The following is a 19,662-nucleotide window of genomic DNA, read 5'->3' on the forward strand; positions in this document are numbered from 1 at the left end:
CTCAGTACAGTGTAGATCCCTGCTAGGCGCTCACTGCAATCAGATACAACCGACAGAGATTTGTAAATTTTTGAATAAAGTTTTATTTTTGTATAGTACAGTATAGTGTAAGTTTTCTTATATAGATGTATGCAAAGTTTTTAATAGTTTTGTGTGATAAACTATAGTGTACTTTTTCTTGCATGCAAAGTTTTTAACAAAATTTTCTTTTGTATTTTTGGATTGCTTAAGATGCATAAAATAGTGTAATGGTATTGTAAGTAATTGTCCCTACCTTACTGTAAAATAAATAAGGAATCAAACAGGGTAAAAGAAAGACTGAAGGAAGGAAATTAAACAATATATTTACTAATATATATTAATATAGATAGGTTGCTTAATAATGGAAATGTATCCAGGGCTGAAAGTTGTTACAGTAATCAATACTGTAACATAACTGTCAGTTAAACCTTGTAAAACATTTACAACACAAAACAAAACCAGCAAACTGAACAAGGTATTATTTTCATCTGAGAAAGAATCCACAACAACTTACAGGAAGCAGTGGTTCCAATTAATTCAATATCATTTGATATTAATTGTGGTGGTGGTCGAATATTTCTAAATATTTTATTTAATTCATGTTAAATAACAGCTTGGTATCAATCAGACATGAAAGTGGTTGAAAAATACACAAAATATTCTCTCAGTTACACAAAACAGAACATCAAATAATTTCAATGCAGTAAACATTGTACACAAATTATAATGCAATGTTTGGATGGATTAACATGCTTTAATTTAAAAGAATAACTCACTGAATTTCATGAGAACAAAAGAAACTTGTCTCATTCACAAAAACGGAGTTATACATACAATTTCAACTCATCATAAACCTGAATCACTTTGCGTACAAAATGATTAGATCCAAATTCACGAGTGAGACATAAACTGTGCAACAGAATGACATTGAACATCATCTTTGGGTTTCAACCCGATCTGAGTATCAATTTATGGTTTAAAGCCATCAAACAAGCAGACTTTCTTAAGTAAGTAATATCTCAATTAACTGACAGTAAAAAGAAGCCTTTGAAAAGACCAACAAAGTATGTCATACCTCAAACTTTCACAAAGATTAATCAACAAAAGACAAGAATGATTTATGACAGCTTATAATTGGTCAGAATGGAGTTCATACTGTGCAGGTCAGGACATAACTGCCCTACGGTCCTGAGATATTCATTAGTTTAAACAGCTCGTACCATAATGGGATAATAATGGTGTACAGTTATCTAATTCTGAGGTGTCTCCAGTGACACATCAACAAGTTTTTGATCTGGGTAAATGTCACTGTCAATGAACCGTTGTTGTTCCTCATTAGTTGTAATAAGGGTTGGATTGGCCTTGGCTTGAAGCGTATGGGTTAGCCTGAGGTCGACTCTGGGCGTAGGGGTTGTTCTGGGGTCGAGTCTGACCATACAGGCTGCTCTGGGGTCGAGACTGAGCATACAGGCTGCTCTGGGGTCGAGACTGATTATATGGGGCCATGTCATCTGTGTCTTCATACAGCCGCTGCAATAAAAGGAGACTTAATTTATGAGAGAATTGCAGAAACAAGCAAGTATATTCATGATTACCTCTTAAATTTACCCTCACTACCCTCCCATGTTATACACACAGAGGTATACTCACAGAGTTCCCCCCAGCAGGGATCAGGTTTTGCCGGCTGTTGCTCGGAGTCATCTCCAGGTTGGTCCGGTCCCAGTTGCTTGCGGCCCGTGGGATCCTTGGCATCCCAGCACTGGCAAAGGCATTAGTCGACATGTTAACCGGGGCTGCTTGGCTAGCCAGTTGTGCCTTTGCAGGAAGAGGGCTGACGTAAGGCTCTCCAGCATCTGCGTATTTGCTCTTCTTGGAGCTCTTCTTTGAGGGTCTGAAAAGATTAAAAAAAAGGTACATATTACTGTCTACTGTACTCATGAGATAGCGTGGGATCATGGGAGTTGTTTTCTTTACTGCTAATGTGTATCACAAATGAGAGAGAAAAATGGCAAAGACATGAGAGAGGCAATAATGAATGATTAGAAGTGGGTGAATGAACAGATGAGAAACTCACTTTAGTGCCAGAACAGGCAGAAGAATGAGTGTGATGAGCAGCAGTCCCCCGAGCACAGAGCCGACAATCACCAGTGTCAGCTGCCATGCTATCAAAACACAATGACAAAGACCTTAATAACAAGACAATGCTATTAAATATATTTAGAAAAACTTTTATCTATAATGAAACCTATGAAATGTTTCATAACAAAGGCATAGCAATAATGAGCTCCATCGATTTTATCTGCTTCACCAAATCTGATGAACTGCCTCTTCTGATGTCTCTTGAGTCAGTATTTCAAAATACAAGACTTGCAAACAAATTCCTTGGCCTCTACTTGGTTGTTTTAGCATGGAAATCATGGGACCTATATCCCAATCTGTTCAAAAACATACACTGACATACAGTACACACATTTGCCAATTGTTGCACATGAACATGATTTGCGGAGGTAGTTACGGCATTGGAGGAGATGGGTACATTTGTACAAATCAACAGCTTCCCTTTACGAGCATCCCTCATAAAGTAGAAAAACAGATTGTGTGTTGTAAACTATTTTAAATCAACAATTTTTAAATCCTGGTTTCTTATGTTAATTGATTATATAAAAGTTTAAAAGAATTATCATCCATCTGTGACAAGTTTCTCAGTTCAAGCACTGAAAATGGCTGAAATGATGGTTGGGATTCCACTCAATGGAAAAAGACCGCTTCCTAACTAGAAGCGATGCAAGTGAACTCTAGGAACACAGAGACATCTGTCTCGTCTTCTGCAACACTAAAACAGTATTTCACACTATGCTGGTTACATTTAGTCAGCAGGTTAGATGTGATCCGTATGGGCCACAGGTCAACTGCAATCTGCTGCACCCCTACTAAACACGAATGGTGTCAGTATTCTATAGCCATTACACAGTGCGATCAACATTCACTTCATTATGTTAACAAATGTTAAATATGTTTGTTGTTGGGTTTATACTCACATTCTTCGCAGTTAAAACCAGAATAACCAAATGGACAACTGAAAGAGACAAGAAAAACTATTTTATTTATACTCAAGCTCTGGTATATTTGCAGCTCACTCTCAATGTTTCCCTCCTCACTATGATTGGCATGTAATGTTTTTGAAATAAAATTAGACAGATAATAAAGAAAGATACCAACATTTTCAGAACATGTTATGAGATTTACGCGCTTACCTTTCACATTCCTTTTGGTTTTCTGAGGCTTTTTTACCACTGGGGCAAGCTGCAAAAGTAGAAAAAGGTTGATGTAGTTTGTACTTTAGACAAAGAAAAGTTATTACACAACCACTAACACACACACACACACACACACACACACACACACACACACACACACACACACACACACTCTTGTACTCCTATCCTTGTGAGGACCCACACTGACATAAACAATTGCCCGGGCAATTACCCTCTCACAACTTATTACAACTAAATGCATAGGAGGAAAAGGAAAATATTCTAAGTCAAAGTGATACCCTATTCACTTTTTAGAATTGAATGACTACTTGGAAATTGAATGTAAAATGACTCTGCAGTAGTCACAAGTATTTATTGGCTCTGGCGCTGATTGGCAGTCGTGGAAACAAGACTCCAGGTGGAGAGACACAAATTTTCGACCCTTTTCAGCCAAGGCAATGAGAGTTTGTCGCCTCTGTCTGTAATTTTCCCCCCCTTTTCATAAAACAGTAAACAGTAAACAGTAAAATAAAGCAGATCCTTAGTTCAAACAGTGATGCAGGAGGGAAACTAAAATTCAAACCACAGAGATTCATTTAGAAGCTACAAAAGTCCTGAGAGCTGAACAGACACGTGATTAAAAGTGTCTTTCTTGCTGCTCTCCTGCACAGACCTGGGTTGAGTCTTGGCTTTCCAATGCACATAAGAAAAAAACACAGTCGTAAAAATAAGTAAATAAATGAATTAAAAAAAACAAACAAAAAAACACAACTTAACGAGTGACAATGGGAAAAGGGTCAGCCACTTCTTTATAAATTGGGTTTAGGCACATATATGTGCTAATTTTGGTGTAAAAAAGGTATAGGCCTAAAACTCACACACTCACACACTCCCACTCGCCAAATGCTCTTACCAATGCATATCCTGTCACTGAAGTCGGTTTTAATGTAGGCGTCCCGACAGTTACAGCTAAAAGTACCATCTGCTGAAGTGCATGATGTAGTTTCCTTATCACAGGGGTTGCTATCACACAGTTTTGACGCTTTAAAAGAGAGAAACAAAAGATGATCTCAGTACACAAAACTCAAATAAGTGCAGTGATACAAAATATGCAGAAGACTGAAATTAATTACATGATATGAACTGTAAAAATGAAATGTACAGTATGCTAATAGCAGTTGAGAAATAACATTATTACTCATTAGTTGAATGATATTTCGTACACTGTATGAAGATCACTTCACATGCAATAACAGACCTAACCAATCTTAGCTGATGGCTAATGATGTAGCATAAAAATAGACCTCTATCATTACTCAGTATTATGTCCAATTCCATACTGTGTATAATGCAGATACTAGCCAAAAACACACGCTTAGATAGTAGGAAAAAAATAAGATTATAAACTATTGAAAATGGCATGTTAATACAACAGTGGTCACTAATTTTGCATGCAAGTGAGAGCAGCAGTTTGCTATCAAAGTACAATGCAGAATAGACATTTTTTGCAGTAGGGAAATCGATAGTATAAATAATTAAATTGTTGACTTAAGTCCATTTAGCTGCTCCAGTTTCATGGTTCTGTATTGTGCACATGAGACAAACTTGTGGCGTACTGGGTCACTTGAATAGAACAAAAGAAAAAGCCCCAGATACGGTTTAGAATTCTCTAAACAGGCTTTGTAAAAACGGTAGTTGTCAGAAATTGCATAATTTAATTTCAAAATTGCAGCACATGAAATCATAAACATTGCTATTTTACTGATGATTAATGCAAACTGAACCATCTGACAGGAACACAAAAACATAATGATGCCAATCCTCATATATTATAATAAAACTTAAAAACAATCTAAGTGAAATGACCATGGGAAAAAACAACCCAAAACTAATACATAAAACTTACCAGAGAATGTTGCCCCCTTCAGTGGACAGCTGGCACAAATGACGTTTGTATTCATCTCCTTTTCAAAGTCTTCTGTTGTGATGGTGGAACTTGCTTTAAAGAAGATGTCTACAGTTGCATTGATCCCACCTCCTTTCCTCGACCAAACTCTGCTTTTTGGAATTTCCCTATATAGACAAAAATCACACTTAATGCTGGTTATATTCTTCAAATTACTAAGTGTGATATACTTTAAGTGTAACTGTAGGAAGTACAGTTCTAGTTAGGAAGACAATCAGAGGGTCATCACCAATATTTCGCTACAACTTACCGGATTTCAAGCACTGTAGATCCAGAGAAATCAGGACGCTTGAAAGAATCCTTCAACTGTGTTTTGTAAAGAAAATACCATGTCATTAAGGCCATCATCTGATTAGAAATCTTGATCTTCCTTTAGATCAAGTTTGCTAATAGGATTATTTTGCTTTGATAGATATTGTGCAGAAAAAACCCCATAGGATTAGCATAAGTGAGTTAGATGAACTATCATTGTTGTCAGTTAACTTTATGAGCAGCTCTTCTTTAGGGTATTTTACATCAAAATTGTCAAACCTTCTAAAATTAAAAAAAGGAGAACTCATTTATCATTTCTTAATTAACTTAGCATAAAAGAGTTGGCATATCTTTGCACAGATAGCTGTTTGTCTGTAGAGCTACCGAAAAAATTAAATATGTTAAACATGCAAGCAGTGCATTACCTGCCTGTATTCCAAGTCTAGCATTTACAAAAAAAAAAAAAAAAAAAAAAAAACAGAAACAAGAGAGGAGAAAAGGAGAGAAGTGATTGCTTACCGCATTACTAATGTCTTTAGCAGTTGTAAGAAAGTCTTCTGATGTTTTGTTTGCCATTGTAGGTCTGTATTCTGTGTCCATTTGTAGTTGCCCAGGGAAAGCTTTGGCTAGAAAAGAAAAACTAATCTTCAGAAAGTTGTACAGTATATGCATTCGAGTCATAACCATTTATTTAAAATGTAGTTTAATAATTTGGGAAAACACACTTATTTGCTTTCTTGACAAAGATTAATCTCATTCTCATGTCTGTCCAAGAAATTAAAGGCTAGCAGATTATTAATTTAGCATTAAAGGTCCAGTGTGTAAGATTTAGGGCAGGGGTCTGCAGCCTGCAGCTCCAGAGCCGGATGTGGCTCTTTCGCTCATTTCTGGTGGCTCCCTGTGGCTTTGACAAAGAATTAAATGGAAATGAATAATGGTTCTTATTTTAACTTTTTAATTTTCACTTATGTGTAGGAGTGTTGTCATGATAATGGAGTTACAAATTTTGATAAAACACCTTAAAATAACTTGCATAAATTTTAGATTTTTATTAAAAGAGCATTGATACTGAGAAAAATGAGCATTGAAAGAATTTCATATATATAGTATTGATATTTATTGATATATCGTTATTTTTTTTACAACACTATTGTGTAGCCTATACACCAAATGGATTTTTCCCTTTAAATATTTCTTCAACTAAAATGTGCATCAATGCCTATGTCAACGGCTTAGCAGCTCTTCCTCTAAATTTTGTCGGTACCTAGTCTTGATAATGTGGCAGGAATGGAATATATTCACAAGCACATCTTTGGAAGGAGAGGGTGAGGGAATCAGTTCTCAGTTGGTTGCGGTCTACAACCTCACTGCCAGATGCCACTAAATCCTACATACTGGACCTTTAAGATTGGAAACAGAGGCTTACAGCTGCTGAAATCCCCCATTTTTAAAAAAATATATTTTCTGAATATTGCCCGAAATGTTGGGCCAGTGTAAATATTTGATGATAATGCCAGCACTGTAACAAGTGTATTTTAAGTCACTTTTTCATGGTGTAACAACTACATAGTGGTGGTATGCAAATGCAGGTACTTACCATTCTCACAAGACTTGATTTCATTATTGTAGAAACTACCAGCCAAGCACAAGCAAACAAAGGTGAAATTAGCACGAGGCTCGCAGGTGCTGTCTCGGCCACACGGGAGGTTTGCACAGGGGTCTTTAAAGTCAAAGGAAAAAAACCACACACACAAAACAATATAAGCATATATAAGCATTTTGTGGGGACCTAAACACAACAAAATCTTGGAAACAGAAATTAGAATTGGTGGACACAGTTGGAATTACCTGAAGGAGGCTGCGGTGTAGTGCCATTTGTCGGAGATGCTGTTGGAGCGGCTGTAGCATCTGAAGACCCTCCCGGTGTTGTAGAATCTACTGCTGGAGTGCCTGGACTGCCTGTAGGGTCTGGACTGCCTGTAGGGCCTGTATTGCCAGTAGGGCCTGGACTGCCAGTAGGGCCTGTATTGCCTGTAGGGCCTGGACTGCCAGTAGGGCCTGTATTGCCTGTAGGGCCTGGACTGCCAGTAGGGCCTGTATTGCCTGTAGGGCTTGGACTGCCTGTAGGGCCTGTATTGCCTGTAGGGCCTGGACTGCCTGTAGGGCCTGTATTGCCTGTAGGGCCTGGATCGCCAGTAGTGGCTGCAGGGGCTTGAGTGGCTTGAGAATTTGTAACCTCTCCTACTGTTGTAGCAGGTGGTAGAGCAGTACTCGATCCTGCTTCTACTGTTGTTGCTTCAGCTGCACCTTCTGAGACTGCAGTGGTTAAAGCAACATAGCAATTAGTAAATGGTAACCTGCCAATAGCCAAAAAACTGTTAAGCTACAGCTAACTTTGAAACACAAGCAAATGTCTTTTCACGCCAAAGTCCAGTTCTGTGAAGTTCTGTTGAGAGCAGAGGTGTCCTGATGGATGGAGACCAGTGTTGGTGTCTCAAATCGTATGTCTGTATGTTAACGAATGAAACGCACTTCAAGAGAAAATTTGGCACTTTTCATGTGCAGTGTTGATGGTGAATGTAATAAACTAAAGAAAAAAATTCTTTAGTGTGTGATATATTGACCAAGAAATCTCAGTTTTCCTGATTGCAGAGTTGTGTCAGCAGCACCTACATGTACCAGGATGAATTGTGCACGCTCTTCTGAGGCCCTCACCCATGTTGCCATGTGTCACCATCCTAATTTCTTTGCCCTTCAGCGATCCAGCAGCAGACATAGAAATCCAAGCTACAATAGCCTGCAGTTCTTCCTTAACACTGTAACATCGCTGGATTGAGGAAGAACAACTCAATTATTTTGGTCAATATAGCGCACACCAAGGAAATTACTGCTTCAGCGTAACGTACTGTAACTTACCATACTTGTTTTAAACCATTTTAACCTTGATCTTTTCCAAGTAGTTTCGTTGCGTTAACCTAACCAAATTGTGACTGCTTCACATTAGCAACGTGTTTATTTTTGTTAACACAATGTCAAAGGTCACCTGTCTGACCATGGATCTGCTCTCAACAGAAGTTAAGGGAAGGACTGGCCTATCAGCTGCATGTAAAATTGGACTTTGGCATTTGCACTGCATGTAATTTGACAATATAAAGTCGTTAAAGCAGAAAGAAAAGACTGGGATGTGTTTCTCCAAGAGAAAAAGATAATGATTTATCAGGTGTTGGAAAAAAAGGCAGTAATTTTCCTTAACCTGAAGATAAAAAAGGATTGACCATATAGAATTACAGCTTAAAGGGTGGCTGGTGAACTAGGTGTGGCTCTTTCATATTGTACGCTGATAACCTGAAAAAAATCCAGCTGTTCACTGTGTAAAGGGCTGAGTATTGTGGATATCATTTTTAGCAACCTGAAACCATTGAGTAGACTATAAATCACATCCAAAGGATAAAAGATTTTTTGAGAAATTGGTCAAATTTATATTGATGTAAAATGCCTTAATGAAAATAAATCTGGCACAAATATAAAGTGAAATACCAATATCACATTGTTATTTGTATTGCCTTTTTATGTATGCAGATTGGATACGAAACAAGGACCAAACAATGTCTTCCACAGCAATTAGGTGATACAAACAGGTCACTGAAGCTTCAGACATGTAAAGCATTAACCAGACTGAAGGGTTTAAGAGGAACAAAGGGAGTTTGATTGGAATTGACTTCCAAAGGAAGGTTTCAACAGAGCCATAAAGTAAGGTCGGATTGTCTGCATCAACACAGTAGTCAAATATTTACATGTGACCGTGTGTTTGCACCAAACCAAACCTGAGGTTAAAAAAAAGGGCCAAGATTATAACAATTATGCAAACTATACCTTTATGTCTAACTTTTTGGATATCTGGATTTTATATTTAAAACAAAAGTGAGTTTAAACAATTTAAATATGAAACAGGCTGTTCAGAGAATTGGTACGCTGGTAACTAAAGGACAATGCTGCTGCTTTCTTCTTGAGCACCAGCAGAAAAATACAGTGCAATTATACTGACTGAGGGTGAAAGAGATGATGATGATGATGATGGTAGCAAAGACGTTAATCGAAACTGTCTCACCAATCAGTGGTAGCTTTCCATCTACCACTTACAAGAGTATCATTGGATCAAGGTTTCATAAGTGTCATGTCTTAAATAAAAGCATCTTTATATATACTACTATTTAAAAACAGCCAACACCGATATGTATGGCAGCCCATTTCCGCCAATGTAATGAAAAAAAAAAAAAAACAGATCCCATAAATCTTTATAATAAAGTTTCTTGAAATAATGACTTAGGATCTAAAAGATAATGATAATGAGATACTTTCTCAAAACAATGAATTAGATACTAAGTGATTATTTAGAGATATTAACTCATTATTTTGAGACACTAAGTCATTACTTGACAAAGCTTTTGTTTTTTTGAGATACTACCTCATTTTTACTAACTCAGTATTTTGATTTTTTTAAAATTATGATTTCAAGTTTTTTTTGTCATTACATTGATTGAAATGAGCTTCCATATGTCCAGTATCAGATAGTGCCTAAAATGGTGGATTGTGCATCAGCAAGTACAAGAGTCTACGCACCCGTCCAGTATCACATAATTTATTAGCCCTGAAACAGGACATGCTTACTTCCCAGAAACATCCCATACAGCAACATTTTTTAATCTGAGCCAGACCATAAAACAACCATAGCATAAATAACAACCATATCATTTCCATACACAGTTAGTTGTATACAGCTGTTTAATTTTTTTTTTTTATACTTTTAAACACACTGGTATTTGCCGATAAGCTGAGGTATCAGAATCAGTGGGACTTATTTAAATCTCTGTAAATTTACAGGCATATTTAATAATATATATAAAGTTAACCTGATAATCATCTATTCCTATTCCATTTATCAGAGATTACTTTTTTTTTCTTATTAACTGACAGAGAGCGACTTACCAAGAGAGGCCACAACCAGACAGAGAACAAAGAGGAGTTTGAATTCTTGCGCCATTGGGAAAGACGTTTTCAAAATTTCAGCACAAGAAAGAAAGCCAGTGAGGGCTATGAGCGGATGAGGCGTTAGTGCTGTGAAACCTTGGATGATGAGGGCTCAGGTGTCCTCCACCAGCAGTTTTAATAATTAGCCACTCCTCTGAGGGCGGTGCCATGTGCTGCATTTCCCACCTAGAAAGAATGAATGACTCTGAGGGCCCACTTTCTATGTCTGCACACCACCATTTATCTCATTATCATCTATAGATCTGTCTGTCGGTTTGATTGTTTTGTCCTGAAAGTGTGTCATAGATCTAAGAGCTACAACAGCGAACATAAGCACAACCTCAAAAATGTAATCCACAGAAAAAAAAACAAAACAAAGAGGTGACCATACTGTTTGTACAAGTGTGTGAGAAATTGTCTTTGGGAGGTGCTGCGTGAAAATATGTCAGCAACTACTAACTGAATCATCAAAACCCTCTTAATATTACACAAGAGTTTGCCAGAGGATGAAAGTCAAACCTGACATGGTTCGTTGGTTTAGGCAGCCACTCAGCAGAGGTTCTGGATTAATGACAAAAGTACACTTTATGTTAGAAACCAGACATGTTTTCAATACCCTGTGAGCACAAACAAGGATTTCAGCATCGATTTCTGATTAAAAACTGGTTGATATTCAGTCAAACACAAATTTATTTAATCATTTTGATATTCAGTTATATATACAGTACAGTAAGAGAGTTGATATTAGTGTGTGGGCTCTTAAGTCATACTTCACTGATGGGTTAAATCTGTTCTCCACAAAGATGTGATTTCAGTGTGTTTAATGTTTCAAGGATTCAAAGACTTTATTGTCATCCTCAGAGATAAACCCACTATCAGTGCAATGAATTCTTAAGTTCACTATGTGTCTGTCTGGTGCTATCAATTATTCTATTTACAAATATACTAGAAATTTAAGTTAAATTAAAAAAGAGAACAAGAAAGAAAGAAAAGAAGAAGCAAGAGCACGATGACTGAGGTAGACTAGGTAGTAAACAATATAAGAACAGTATGTTCAGTATAAATCTGAAGTAAAAAAACAGCACATGTAGTATAAAAACAGAATAAACTGTGTGTGCAAGACGGTATCAAAACAGTATGTGCAATGTAAAAACAGTACAGAACAGCATAAGAGTCTATGCAAAAAAGACAAACTGGGTGCACATATCATACAGTGTTTACTGGGGCAGAAGATTTGTGCAAAGAATGACAAAGAGGTGTGCAAAAAAAATATTGTCCAGTGGGTGCAAAGTTACATTATAAAATATGTAATAATAATAATACAAAATGTAATAGTAAATACAAACTATATATGCTGTGTGCTGCCAACAAGAAGCTTCAGGACACTGCAATGTGAGAAGTTGTGGTGAAATGTAAAATAAAGAAATTGCGCTTCATGCTGCAGCCTAACGTACATGTGCAAGTGCTCAGGCAAATCGGCTACAGAGGCTTCAGCTACTCTGGGATATATTCACCAGGACGTAGTGTAAAGACCAACAAAGACAAAAACTGGAGTAACCACAGGACTTTCATCCAGGCAACAAAGATTTGAGACCTATGTGTGGCAATTTTCCTTTGTCTAACATGTGAGAAATACAAGCTGTAGGTTCTCAGTGAGAGTCAAAAGTGATGATAGGCTATTATTTGGATATTGTAGAGAATGAAAACTGTCAGTGTTCCCAGGTCAAACCACATCATGAGCAAAGGTATACTCAAGATTTAAACCAGAGGGGTTTACTGACAGTTTATTATCATAGTTCATCGTGACACACCTTACTGGCATTACGTTATGGCACGTACACGTTCTCTGGCTGAACTTATCTCCATGGCTGTAAACGCGTAAAATAGAGCCGGAGGATTTTTATGATAAGGATAAAAAAAACAATATTGCGGCAGTGTAATGACAAACAATGCATGTTTATTTGTTTTAATATGCATGCAACACTGTTGGCCATTATTAATGAAAATGTCCAGCTCCTTTCTAGACTAAATAGGACAATTCCATGTGTCCATCTCAGCCTCAGACTTTATTAGTTACTTATACCAACCATAATGAAGAGAAAGGGCAAAGACTACATTCCTTGCAAGTTGTTTTATGAATTTATGACAGTTCAACCAGTCCTCATTAAACCATAAGGTAACATCTATCGTCACAGGCTCAAATAAAACATGACAATGTCCAAACAACACCACAACAGAAGATGTGTCCAGGAAGTGGACAAATTAAATTACTTACAAAAGGCTAAAAACACTTAATCAGATAATGTGGCGTTATCGTTAATGAGGTGGCCAATAAAACCAGGTGGGATGAATGGTAACGTGACCTTTGATTCAGACAACATATGATGTGAGATAATATGATCTTGTTTGTCGACAAGATCTCAACATGAAAGTTTGAGTATCAAAGTGTGTTTTAAATTGTCACCTTAAAAATATAAGTCTTAAGTTTGAAAATGTTTTTTATAGTTTGATGAGAACAAAGCTCAACCAATCAGTGACAATTAAAGGCGACTTTGACATCTGACATGACTAAACTTTTACGCCACTTCAGCGTCATCATGGGCGTCAGTGGAAAAATGACTGAGCAGGCCTCAAGATAAAAAAAAAACAAAAAACGGTCTCCATGGGTGTTGATTAACTGTAGCCAAAATAACAAAAGTGTTAAATACATAAATATAAACATCTGTGTAATCAATTTTGTGCTTCCACAAAATAACGATACTGATAATAAAATAAATCTACGCAATGCTGATCTTTCTGACCACTAAATTTTCAGCTTAAAAAAAAAGGTCTCCAAAACACAGGATTGGTTAATTCTATAGAAGCCAAAAATGGGACTGTAACAGGAACCCCCCCAAAAAATTAATGATTGCTTTAAACTATTATTCTTCACTATACACATTGGAGTCGCCAAGTGATCCTACCACGATTGATACATTCTTATCAACTACTGAACTACAAAGATTAACAGAGGAGGAGGAGATTAATTGCCCCTTCACTCAAAAAGAATTTGAAAAAGCCATCTCCTCATTGCGCTCCCTTCTCCCTCTCCTGTGTCTCCTCTTCATTTTCTCAAAACAGACCACACTGAAAACGGCGACAGAAGTGACACTATACTGCGTCGCACCACCAAACTTTCATAACGTGCAACTGTAGACTAAGTTTGGGTTTTATAAGATGAGAAACGCTGCTGCAAAATGTGTCAGACAGCAGAGTACAGAGCCAGAAGTCTGACCCACAGAGACGTCATGTCGCTGTGAGAGCAGGTAACACGATGCATCACTGTTCCTCCACACTAATCAAACCCACAGAGTGGAATATAATCTTACTGCAAAAATACTAATATTTTAAACAGTTTTAAAGTTTGTTCACAGATTTAGGCTACAGTATCTCATGTACACAAGATTCATAATAAGATGTTAACACCATTTTAAAGTCTCCTTCTCTCTGTCTCTACTGTTACTATATTTAGTAAAAGTATCAGGATTTCTTTTTGCCACTCATAGCAATCTACAAATGTAGCATTAGGTGAATCATATTATATCATGACAGGGCTCAATCGTATCGAACCAATATATCATAAGATACATCATATCGTTGAAGATGTATCGAGGAACGTATTGAATTGGCCTCAGTCAGTGAGAAACACACCCCTACCTATTAATGTAGACCTCAAGATTATTTCTAAAGCCTTGACCAACAGATTTAACAGGTTCCTCCCAAAACTTAACAATATAGACCAATCAGGCTATACGACTCTAACCTGATAACCTCTGCAGACTCACTATTGCACTGTCTTTAGACACAGAAAAGGCCTCAAATCCTAAAAGTCTTAAGCAGATTTGAGTTTGGTGTGTCTTTCATTAATTGGGTGAAAACTGTATACCATAAACCACAAGAAAAGATAGTCACAAATGCTATAATGTCAACTCCTATCACACTACAAAGAAGCAGCAGACAGGGTTGTCTGCTTTCTGCCGGGCTTTTTGTCCTGGCAATAGAGCCACTGGCACAAGCAGTGAGACAAGACCCAGACATAAAAGGTGTCCAGGATGGTCAATTAACTGAGTGTATGTGCTGATGATATAATTTTATTCCTCACGCCCACAGTGACCCTACCACAGTAGGCCACATTTCCAATAAATCCCATTGCTTTGCTGAACAAAAATGATTTCACTATTTATTTTTTTTCCACAATCACTTGTGTTTCTGTTTTAAATAATTTCCATAACAAAAATATCTGGAAAATACACACAATCATGTGTGATAGTGGGTATAAATACTTATAGGACTCTTTTGCTGGTGACACTGTAACATACCACAGTAGGAAAACCACAGGTGTAAAAAATAAAATTAACAATGGCTGACTGGAGCAGTTGAAAAGAAAAGTGTATCATTATCAATATCAGCAAGACCTGTGATTTTCCTGTTATGAAAAGTCAAAATGTCAGCAACCAATCATTAAAATAAATATATTATGTGATCTCCTTTAAGTTTGTTTCAGACCAAGAAAATGCTTTTTTCCTGCTAATTCTGAGAGCGTGTTACCTAAAGCTACATGTTTTATGAACATGTTGCCATGAGAAGTGTCAACACAAAGCAATAACTGTCTATGTGTCCTCTTGCTGTCTGTAAGTCCAAAGTCACACACAGTTATGGCCCTCCTTAACCCCACCCTAACTGCTGTTCCCGGCAATGACAGCTGTGATTAATGTTGATGAGGGTGATGGAGGAAGGCTGATAGGCCCTTTGACTGTGAAGGTTTTTCTAGAAGAGAAAACACGAAGCAAACAGGGCAAGGAAAGACATAACAGAACATTTTAAACCAATTATGTGCCATGATTCATGCAGCCAAAACCCCAAAATGGGTGACACATTAAAGAAAAAACAACATAAAAAGGTGGAAGATCTTACACTTACACCCAAATGTACAAAAGTGGTAGAATTTCTATTCTGATAACCACATAATATAGCATCATAAATAAAATTACCTGAATAAAAACCTCCACCACTTGTTTTAAACTGGATAACGTGCTACTTACTGTAACTTTGGGTGTGAAAATGTAAACTCGGGCTCATTTCATCTGATTTCACGTATTTAGGCTGAGTTAACAGGCCATCTCATTGTTTTTATTTCCTGTCATCAGGAAAACAATATAGGACATTTTAGTATACTTCATAAATGAGACAAAAAAGTGCATTTAGGCACAGGCTCTTGTTTTTTCCTCTCATCAGTCCATCAATATACACATTTTAAGTCTTAAAAATAAGACTGTCATAATCATTTATAAACTCCTTGTAGTAGCTTTAAGTAAAATCACCACAGTGTAAAAATCAAACTAAAAGTCATGCATACAAATTTAAGTAATAGTACAAAAGTTAGCAAAAATATAGTTCAAGGACCAGTGTGTAGGATTTAGTGGCAGATTGCAAACACCTTGTGCCTTTCAAAAACATATAGGAGGATCTATGGTGACCATGGAAATCACACAAAACGCTCTTGGCTTCTTTTGAAACATGGTGGTCCAACATGGCAGCCTCCATGGAAAAGACCCCACACCCTCATTCTAAGGTAACGAAACACACTTCTTATTTTAAAAAGATCATAAACTAATGAAAACATACTGGTGCAACCAACCAGCCCCCCAAGACAAGAATGTCAATATTGCATGATTCAGAAAAATCCCAGTTTACATTCAAAGACCATTTTCTATGTTCAATGTCAATGTTTTCTCCATTTCTACAATATCTGTGCATGACAAACACTGTATTGTTTAGGTTAGGGAAATATTGTGGTTATGGCAAATAAACTCCAGTCAGGAAGCAAAACACCTACTTAAGTTTAGGGAAATATTGTGGTTACAGGCTCTTCCCCGCTTATCTGTTTCATAATGTTTGGGCTGTGTGCTGCATTCACTTGTTATTTACACTGAGACAAACAGTAAAGAGAAAGTGCAGCCTGCTCCTTTCAATTTACAGTGCAACACTTTATAGCCTCTCTTCAATACCTAGGGAACAATTTTTTTTTTTTTACAGCCATCAAGGTCAACAGTGGGAAAATAACAGAATCTTGTTGACATTGCATTCACCTTTAACAACCCAGAACCTGTTGTAAAGGCCATGCAACACATTTAAAGCAAATGTCACACATGTCAGTGTAACAGCTCCATCCTCTGGCAGCAGGGCCTCATGTCCAAATAACAGGATGATTCACCATCCTAATCATCACTGAAAGGATCACATGATATGCTGTAAATTGGATTCTCTCACAGTAGGGGCAAGGTGCATCCAGACAGTATTATCCAGTGAAATACAAGCTTTAACTGCATGAAGAGAGTATTAAAAAAAATAATAATTTTAGAGCTGCATTTTATTGTACTGCCACTACCGCATATGAATCTTGTAGCTGGTACGCCATCATTTATTCTGACTGTTTATGTTTTCTGAAGAAGCAAGGGGACAAGTAAACAGGAACAAACAGGGAAATAAAAAGAGGGTTTACTTCTGATTTCAGCCTGTTGCCGTATGGCAAGACATACAGAAGTATCTGTGGTCATACCACCAGTCTTCTACATTCATCCTCAGCATTCCACCATGAAAATATAGTTCATTATTTGTTCACCCATTTACTGTATTTTTTGTTTTTTGTGAGTAGCATAAAGGGGACTACAACTAGCCTCTCCTTGTTGTAAAATGATGAATAAATGAACTTTATAACTAGAGCCCAACTAATATATTGGTCAACTGATTTTATTGGCTTGTTAAATGGCCTCTCACAGCAATGTCAGACTGTATTGATATTGACATACAAGAAGTCTGATATCCGCCTATATGAAATTTTTTTGTAGCAGATTGTTTTTTTGTTAGCTTTACAGGAAGCATTCTGTGTGTATTTGATCACTGATCTTAATTCATGTTTAATATATACTTATATTTTGTCCTCTTTGTGTTTTGCCAACCGTCCGGTGACATTTGAAGTTAATTCATTTTAGATTCAAATCTCAACATTTTAATTTTAAATTTTGACATTTTGGTTTTATTCACGTTTCGACCTAAATCTCAATATTTAGACTTAAATCTCAACATTTATTTCCCATGTTGTTCTTTATATGTCAACCTTAGTGTAACAATACAATATTAAAAGAAAACACTTCCTGACTTTTTTTTTTTTATGCCTGGTGCATACTATTAGTTCCTCTCACTTTTTGCCGTTACGCCTAGACCAAGTACTCTTCTAGTTTGGTCATGTCTTACCCTCTCTTTTTCATTAATCAAAATGATAGTTTGCTGTCTGTTTTTATGTTCTATTTGCTGCTGCTATCTAAACCAGAACAATCCTGAGAGATATTTAATAAAATGTCAATGCAGTGAATTTTATCTTTGCAATATAAACACTGATATGATTAAGTATATTGCCAAATACAATACCTGACATCATATTTTAGCATTGCTTTCGAGCAACAAAATCCCACACCACATACTTTTTTTGTAACAAAAAAGTTTTTATTGGCTTCTCTAATCCGTTCATCATCTCAATAACAGGTAGAGCCTGGGAAATCATATCACAAGGGGTCTAGAACAAATAAGACAAAGGAATGGGGAGGCTTCTGCTACAAAATTTGGTATTGAGGTGACAGTCAGAAAAAAAGCCATACAAAAATGTCTTTATCATGCATACTGGAGAAAAGCTCAAAAAAAATTGAGAACACACATTTTTAGTGTTTTTGTACATTTTTGTAAACAATATCCTTCTAGAGATCATATCAAAACACATTATGGCAAGTAACAAAAATAAGGGATATAACATGAGAAAAATGAATGTTCTATGAGGCATCTAGAATGCAACACTGCTTGGCGTGGATGTTTTTACAGAAAAAAAAGAAGAAATAATACATTTGCATTTTGACGAGTCACTTGCTCTATAATTGTAAACACAGGCAGTGTTAAATGATTATACAATATGTCAGACCTATACTACAAATATTTCCACTACATACATGAAACGCGTGTCCCTGCTTTCTTACGCTTTAGTGATATGAGGTATATTTAGGTCAATCTTATTGTCTTTTTTTTTCTCCATCTCCCACCCACTCTTTTTTTTTTTCTTTCTCTCCTTTAAAAGCATAGTGTGTGTTTGGAGTGAGGTGGCTGGTCAGTCAGTCTTTGTTCCCTGTGATCTGAGCAGCTTCAAAGTCTCTTGGCTGTGGAGCTCACAGACGTAGGAAAAGGAAAGGGGGGGGGGGGGGGGGGGGGGGGTCGGCTCACAGGAAATCAACTAAATTAAATATCAACCCTGGCTGCCAGGATAGAATGGCTTTAGCCACGGAAGACAAAGAAGGCCATTGTTTAGTCTTGTGAGTGCAGGGCTGCATTTTGGGAAGGGGATGTGGGTATAACTTAACTTTTTTGTGTCTTGACTGTAATATTGAAACAGTTTCTTGTGATTATTAATAACAGTGGGGGTTAAAAATCATAAAAATTAGAGGTAAAGGGAGGATAGGGGTGTAGGTCCGGTGATTACTTGCTGAAAAATATCTGCTACAGAGTTCTGTTGTGGCTAATGGAGAATAAATAAAAGGGTTTGGGTATGAGGGTTTAAACATATAAGGGTTCCAGCATGTCAGCCCGTCTCTCAATAAAAAAACCCCACTTAAATACAAAGAGGTACTCTCAAAATATCGTATAACAAAATTATGGCAAATCATCTTTTTACAACATCACCCGACAAACCGTAAGAAAAAAAAAAAAAAAATCCCCCCTCCCCCTCTCTTCTACCCATGAGAAAAAAGCAACAAAATACATTTAGATGCCCATGGTCATGCCTAGTCAACCCCTATAAAAGCCCATTTAACAATAACCTTGCCCTCCCCTTCCTCCCGCCCATTCGCCCACCCACCATCCCTCCCTTTCTCCCTCCCACCCAACCCCTGTTCACAGTTTTCTCCTCTTAAAATAATATTAATAACCATTAGCATAATAATCACGTATCACATATGCAAATTGAATGGGTTGTTGTTTCCAATGATGATTTGTTTAAAAAAGTGCTTGTTTGATTCCACTGACACGTAAAGGAACAGCAAAGGAGTGGAGTAGAAAAGT

General features: G+C 37.0%; 1 protein-coding gene across 1 annotated transcript; it reads right to left on the reverse strand.

Annotated features, from left to right (window-relative positions):
* Positions 1 to 602: 602 nt before the first annotated feature.
* muc13b (mucin 13b, cell surface associated) lies at positions 603 to 10,641 on the reverse strand. The gene is made up of 12 exons (XM_084741555.1): positions 10,483 to 10,641; positions 7,345 to 7,812; positions 7,094 to 7,216; positions 6,016 to 6,122; positions 5,495 to 5,550; positions 5,185 to 5,351; positions 4,192 to 4,320; positions 3,276 to 3,324; positions 3,060 to 3,097; positions 2,096 to 2,183; positions 1,672 to 1,912; positions 603 to 1,551 (listed from the first exon to the last, which is right to left on the reverse strand). Exons 1-12 carry the CDS (start codon positions 10,535 to 10,537, stop codon positions 1,357 to 1,359), a joined length of 1,716 nt encoding a protein of 571 aa, XP_084597681.1. The 5' UTR covers positions 10,538 to 10,641; the 3' UTR covers positions 603 to 1,356.
* Positions 10,642 to 19,662: the final 9,021 nt, after the last annotated feature.

Source organism: Lutjanus erythropterus, chromosome 17 (assembly GCF_056507025.1).
Source record: "Lutjanus erythropterus isolate fLutEry1 chromosome 17, fLutEry1.hap2, whole genome shotgun sequence".
NCBI lineage: Eukaryota > Metazoa > Chordata > Actinopteri > Lutjaniformes > Lutjanidae > Lutjanus > Lutjanus erythropterus.